Source organism: Malus sylvestris, chromosome 7 (genome assembly GCF_916048215.2).
Source record: "Malus sylvestris chromosome 7, drMalSylv7.2, whole genome shotgun sequence".
Lineage (NCBI taxonomy): Eukaryota > Viridiplantae > Streptophyta > Magnoliopsida > Rosales > Rosaceae > Malus > Malus sylvestris.
In genome coordinates this window covers 18,367,385-18,373,897 of record NC_062266.1, presented here as the reverse complement: position 1 = coordinate 18,373,897, position 6,513 = coordinate 18,367,385, and the positions used below count along the sequence as shown (strand labels likewise).

General features: G+C 39.0%; 1 protein-coding gene across 1 annotated transcript; it reads right to left on the bottom strand.

Annotated features, from left to right (window-relative positions):
* Positions 1 to 3,462: 3,462 nt before the first annotated feature.
* Positions 3,463 to 6,178, bottom strand: LOC126630694 (U11/U12 small nuclear ribonucleoprotein 59 kDa protein). The gene is made up of 8 exons (XM_050300845.1): positions 5,854 to 6,178; positions 5,429 to 5,753; positions 5,255 to 5,338; positions 5,112 to 5,177; positions 4,951 to 5,023; positions 4,274 to 4,662; positions 4,070 to 4,110; positions 3,463 to 3,862 (listed from the first exon to the last, which is right to left on the bottom strand). The coding sequence occupies exons 1-8, from the start codon at positions 6,006 to 6,008 to the stop codon at positions 3,784 to 3,786; spliced, it is 1,212 nt and encodes a 403-aa protein (XP_050156802.1). The 5' UTR covers positions 6,009 to 6,178; the 3' UTR covers positions 3,463 to 3,783.
* Positions 6,179 to 6,513: the final 335 nt, after the last annotated feature.

The following is a 6,513-nucleotide window of genomic DNA, read 5'->3' as shown; positions in this document are numbered from 1 at the left end:
AATAAATTGATTGAATTGGTCACATGTATAAATATGAGTCCATTCACTCAATTAAGCAATTTGAGAAAATAATATCCATTCAAATAACAATCCATAATTCAAAACAAACCAAAACCAAGCAAATTATTCCAAATACTTAGAAAAATTGTTTAAAATTAAACCATAAACCTAGCAAAATAGGGGGGTAAGGCCGGCCACTCCTAGTGGGTTCGGCCACTAGGGCTAAACACCCTAAATACATGTCTATTTTATTCATCCATAGGCGTTGATGCCTTCTGGAAATCCGATATCTCCATTGATGTAGTTGCATCTTCCGGATGATCCACATGTGCAAAGTTAGACTCACGACGAGAATGGTACTTGGCAATAGCCTCAGGGGAAGCTCGACATACGCGTGACCAATGATCATTTGATCCACAACGATAGCACATGTCCAGTTCAGTAGAAGCAGCCTGAACGGGAGTTTTGCCCTTGTTATTGAAGTTTGGGACCTTAGGGGCTAGTGGTAGACGATGCTGGGTCGCAATTCTTCCCTTAGGTGCGGCACTCTATTGATCTTGGGCCCGTGGTTGGGCTTGCCGCCCATTGCCACGGCCACAACGGTTCTTTCGTCGTTTATAGCTGCTAGAATAGGTCGCATGCGCTTCAGGCGCGATGTTCAAACCATTAGGTCGAGCTTGATGATTCTTCATCAAAAGCTGGTTCTGCTTTTCAGCGAGAAGTAAAACAGAGATCAAATCCGAAAACTTGGTGAATTTATGTGCCCTATATTGTTGTTGTAGGACAATATTTGTGGCATGGAATGTTGAATAGGTCTTATCCAGGAGATCTGATTCGGTTAGTTTCACTTTGCAGAATTTCAATAGAGAACGGATTCTACAAACTTCAGAGTTGTATTCATTCACGGACTTAAAGTCCTGGAAGCGAAGATGCTGCCAGTCGTGTCTTGCTTCAGGCAAGTATATGTCTTTCTGGTGATCGAAACGGTCGGCCAGAGCAAGCCAGATGGTACGTGGGTCCTCCTCAGCGAGATACTCAGTTTGCAGTGCATCATGAATGTGTCTTCGGATGAAGATCATTGCAGTAGCCTTCTGAGCTTCCTCAACAGGTTTGTCGGCGATAGGTGCCTCGATGGTGGCTCTAATACCCTTTGCAGTGAAATGGAGCTTTACATCTTGAACCCATTTCAAATAGTTTCTTCCAGAGACTTCTAGAGCGGAGAAATCAAGCTTGTTCAAGTTCGACATGTCCCTAAAACGGAGGGAGAAAACATGATTAGTCATATGGTAAGCCATAGACATATATCGTAGAACATACAGGTTCTTTAGACATGTATTGGTTTAATTTATGCATGAAAACTACGGGTTTCATGTGGTATGTTTTGAATGAAAACTTCGGGTTTTAAAGGCACTAAATTTGAAACTACAGGTTTAATTTAGCTTTATGAACAATTAGTTCATAATGAGAGGTTCCTGCAAGAAACACAGAATGCAATATACTAACTAAGTGTAGTGGATTTGAGTTGTCTTCGGAAACTCAAGTGTGAGAGCTTTGTTACTACGAAAGTATGTGACGGTTCAAAGTATAAAAATAAATTATTGAATCGTTAATGTCCAAAAGTGATCTTTAGGTCAATAATTTTGGATTCATTATCAGATTAATGGATTGCAGATCACTTTTAATTAATTCAATAAATCAGGCCATACGAGGTCGATTGTAGAAGTAAAATAATATTAACATACGGGTTAAATTATTTTAGAATGCTAAAATAATAGCATTTGGTCGAAAAATATGCCCCAAAAAATAATTTGGGCATGGGTGGGTGTCTTAAGCATAAGACACGGCCCGAAAAAAAACTTGGGTGGTGGCTGCAGGCCACGGGGTGCAAGAAATCCCCCAGTCGTAGCTGGGTTGTCGTTTGGGCCGAATGGGGGTGCTCGGGACAAGGCCCAGCAGCAGCTGGTCTTGTGAGTGATGCACGGGAAGACAAAACAAACCCAGCCCGTGGGCTGGCATGTGTGTGCGAAACAAGAACCCAGCAAGCAAAGCTTGCCGTGGGTTTGGTATGGGTCCAAGAAAGCTGCAGGCTTTCCACAGAGAAAGAACTAGGGTTGTGGGCCTATTCCAATCAATCAAGCCGAAGGCCTGGGGGTCCAAGTAGGTGCAGCAAAGCCCAGGGGGCTGCTGCCCAGTTTGTGCCGCAAGGATGGTGTCCAACTTTCCCAAAATTTTCGAAATTGTAAGGGTTCTACAAACCCTAATATGCTTCTAATTTAATTTTATGCTTTGACTCACAAATTCCACATAACAATTTAATTGTGCGATGCATGAAACAAATATATATATTGACAAATATATGAACATATACAATATATATATCGAAAGGGAAATATAAACATAGAGGGGTTCATGCATCATGAGGAATGTTTTCATGCTTCGTGGACATTTCAAATATCTTCTTTTATTTTAAGCGTACATGATTAGCAGAAAACGAATAAGCCTTTGAATGTGGTGGATGATAGCCTCCTCCAACGATGCGTCAATTTCTTAGCTTCTGGGAAGAGTGTGCTGATAACGTGTTGTAGGCCTATTTGATTGGGCGATCTAGGGTTAGAGAGAGAGGTGTGGCAAGCTTTAGGGAGAAGAGAGATTGATTTAATTGTGAGGTGTATTTGATTCACCCCATTGTGCCTTTATTTATAGTAGTAGGAAGGGTAAAACCTTTCCCTTTAGGATTACAACATTTAATATGTAATCTAGTCCTAATAGGAATATAAGATACATTCCTAGATTCCCTAGGATTTACACAATTACACTCATATTCTAAATATGACTACAACAGATAACTATTTCATTTTCAATTTTTATTTTTACTTTTTCAAAATCTGAAACCTAATCTTATTTGGTAACCACTTTTAGTTTTTTATAGAAAAATGAAAACTAAAAACTCAAGGCCAAATTTTGAAAATTAAAAAAAAAAAAATTCAATTTTAAGATTTTTGAAAACAAAAAATAATTACCAAACAAATTGGTTTCCAAAAAAGTGAAAGCTGAAAATCAAAAACAAAAACTGAAAAGCTATCAAACGAGCTTTAAATGTTATAAAATAATTGTGATTATTTGTAGGTGTTTGCTTACAACAAGTTTTTAAGGGAAAAAAAAAAATTAACAACACTAATAAAATAAAAATCTACGAAAATTCTATAATGCAGCGGTAAATAAGATGCAACTCATCGTTGTATTGGTTGACTGGATTTTGACAGTCTCAATCTTACTATTCAAACATTTGGGGCATCCTATGTACCAGTAAAAATACACGTAAGCTTTTATCCTCCCTTCTCTGCTTGATTTATCTTATTCAAGTTGAATTGAATTGAATTTGTGGTCTCAAATTGAATTGAATACATTGTTTGCTTATTCAGACTGAGGAAACTTGTTTTGAAAAAAAAAAATAAACAAAAAAAAAAAAAATTTGAGGAAACTTGTGTTCATCGTTTCATAAAGAATGCCAGGATCGATTGTGCGTGGAGCTGATATTGGCTGTTGATGCTTTGCAGGAATCCACAAGAAATTAAAGGTTAAGACCAACCTATAAGCGCGACTAATCCTAACACTACTTTCGCATATTGGTCACATGGCATCACCATTCCCATTATATCAGCCCATATTACAAGTGAACAGCAAAGACAAAATAATCAAGAAAATGGACAAGGAGAAAAACCTGAAGCCAAGTTTAACTAACTTATTCAGCAAAATCTGCAACTCGCTGATTCACCTGTGGAATCATTTAGGCTGCACCAGGTAGGATGCCCATATATCATCTGCAGGTGGCGGGGGTTGAACCCAATGTCCTGGTATGCGGCTGCACCAAGTTTAACCGAATCACAAACTTCATTCTCAAAATCAAGCTATTTATTGGGCATAAATAATGTTGGAGAGACCATACAATGTGTGATGCAACGGATAGCAGATTCAAAACTTGACAAGAAGAAAAAAACTTCCAAAGATTAATCATATGGCGCCTCATGTTAAAGTGAGAAATGGGTAGCAAGAAAGAATTGGTGCTCACCTTCCTCCTGGTCTTATATAGGCATCCCATGTTCTTCTCACCTGTATGCGATATAATCTCCATTATGATCCGAGCCAGTTAAGCAAACAAATTTGATGTCGAAAAAATTATAAGTGGCCCCTGAATAGGCAATCCTAGATACTGCATGAATTCATTTGGAGGCGGGAAATATACAAAACTCTTTGTACTGGTGCTTCAAGTTACCTCAATAAGCGTGCCCATATCGGTGTTGCTGCCATGATAGTAGTGATAAAATTCAATAGGTAAGTTTACCACAGCATCATAAGCTCCGCTATGTCCTTCTCCCTGCGAAACTTGTTTCCCGTAATCCTTGTTAGTGACTGAAGTAGAGGTCCCTGCATTAGTGCTTGGAGTTGTCTGGTCTTTACTCTCCTTTGTCTCGTCTCTATCGCTGCTTTCATCCTTGGAGTCAGGTCTGACATTCTCGGTTATTTTCCTGGACTGCTCAACAGTTGCTATGGCATCCTTGGCAGCGTCCATATCAGCTGCCAAGATAACTTGTTGCTCCTCTTCCTCAACTGCAGCCCGTACTTTTTCAAGAAATTTATCATCCTCCTCTGGGAGAAAATGACCTACATAGATAAATATGCAGAGATACGAGTTACAGAAATACAGTGAGACTATGATGATGATAATGCGTGTGTTAAAAATATTTGGTTGTAATTGGATGTATATATATACACTAACAAAGATGCACATAACAAGACACACAGCATCAATATAAACACATCGAAAAACATAGTGTCACAGGCACCTTTGATGATGATGCATAATAACAGAACTTCATTACTAACATATCTACCTACACAATACAAGACACAATGGCAGTCCGAAATAGAAAAACTAAAAATACAGCAAACCTTGTTTCTTCAATTTTTCGATCCTGATGGAACGCAACTGTTGCAATTTCTCTACAATCAATACCGTCTCAAGCTGAAATATGTAATCAATTGTATTTGTTTAAAACCCAAAGGGCAGAACATTACACAACACGAAAATTCAAGTCGAACATGATTATCACCTCGGATTCTAGTCTCTTTCTCTCTTCTTTTGCTTTAAGCTTTGCAATTTTCTTCATATCCTCCATCTGAAAAACCCACAAGCCATGCCTCCATTACTAATAAACAGAAGTTAAGATTGCCTGAAGTGAAAAGGAGCTCAAACCTTGCGTTTGGCAATATCTTTGGCAATTTCCCTAGCTCTCCACTCATCAGCTTCTCGATCAGCTTCCTCGAACCTCTCACGCTCCTAAACACCATCATACCAAATCCAATGTAAGTAATATAAATCAAAACAACTTTTGACATCCCAAATCGAAATTCAAACACAACAGTCTACCTCTGCAATCATTTCCGCAATGCGCTTCCTCTTCGCTTTCCTCCACCGTTTATTCCTCTTCGTCTTGCGCATCTTATTCGCTAACCGCACCACCGCAGACTTCTCCTCCCACGGACACATTTCATGCGTGATCATTCTAAACGGTTCCAGCTCAACTTGCAGTTTCGCCATCAAAGCATTCGCAGCTTCCAGTGAGAGCGTCACTTGAGACTCCACATTTACCCTCCTTTCTTTCAAATACTCCGAAAACCCACCAACGGAAGCTTCACCATCGTCGGACCCTTTACCGTCTTTGATCAATTGCAGCATCTGAAGCTCTTTCTGCCTACAACAATTCATTCAAATCGCAATTCAAAAATTAACAGAAGTTGCAGAAAGTTCAGAAGCAAAATTGAATTGGAATTTTCAATAGTTCGATTTCGTACATTGCTTTTGCGAGACTCAGAGTGTCCTGCAAGTTCTTGAGCCGATCACGGACGTTCGTGGTTTCCCAGAAGGAGCTCGACATTGGCGGGTTGGGCGGCACCACCGGAGGCCACGGAGGGTGGGGCGCCTGCGGTTGGTACGGAATTGGGTTCATGGCTATCGAAGTTGGCCGAGAAGGAAACCCTAGAGATTGAAACTGGGGACTGATTACGAAACACCCTACCGAACGGGAGGCGAAGATTTAACCAGTTCGCGCCGTAGAGTATAGACTACAAAACGGTGCCGAGCTGCTGGGTGATTAAAAATTGTAATAAACATTATGTTTCAAAGATATAAAATATCGAAAAATAATATTATTTACATAAAGAAAGATTACGAATTCAATTTGGAAGGAGATTAGTAGTGAAATTAATTTGAATTTTATAAAATTTTAATAGGCTATTTTTAAAATGATAAATTTTAAAGAATTTTAATAAAATTTATAGACTTACATAGATTTTGATAGACTTATATGAATTTTTTACTCGCCCTCCATTGATATTGAAATTAAACAAAACATTTCCTTGATTTGGAAACCTGAAAACGACCTCATATCTTAATTTTGAGTTTCGCTGACATTCCGACGGAAATAGCTTGCCGGAATGAAAACCGAAACCCTA

Excerpts from the sequence above, each read along its gene's own strand:
- LOC126630694 (XM_050300845.1), bottom strand. The coding sequence starts at position 6,008 with ATGAACCCAATTCCGTACCAACCGCAGGCGCCCCACCCTCCGTGGCCT. Across the intron at positions 5,754-5,853 it reads CTGAGTCTCGCAAAAGCAAT|GCAGAAAGAGCTTCAGATGC; the intron begins GTACGAAATCGA and ends GAATTGTTGTAG. Across the intron at positions 5,339-5,428 it reads TTGCGGAAATGATTGCAGAG|GAGCGTGAGAGGTTCGAGGA; the intron begins GTAGACTGTTGT and ends GATGGTGTTTAG.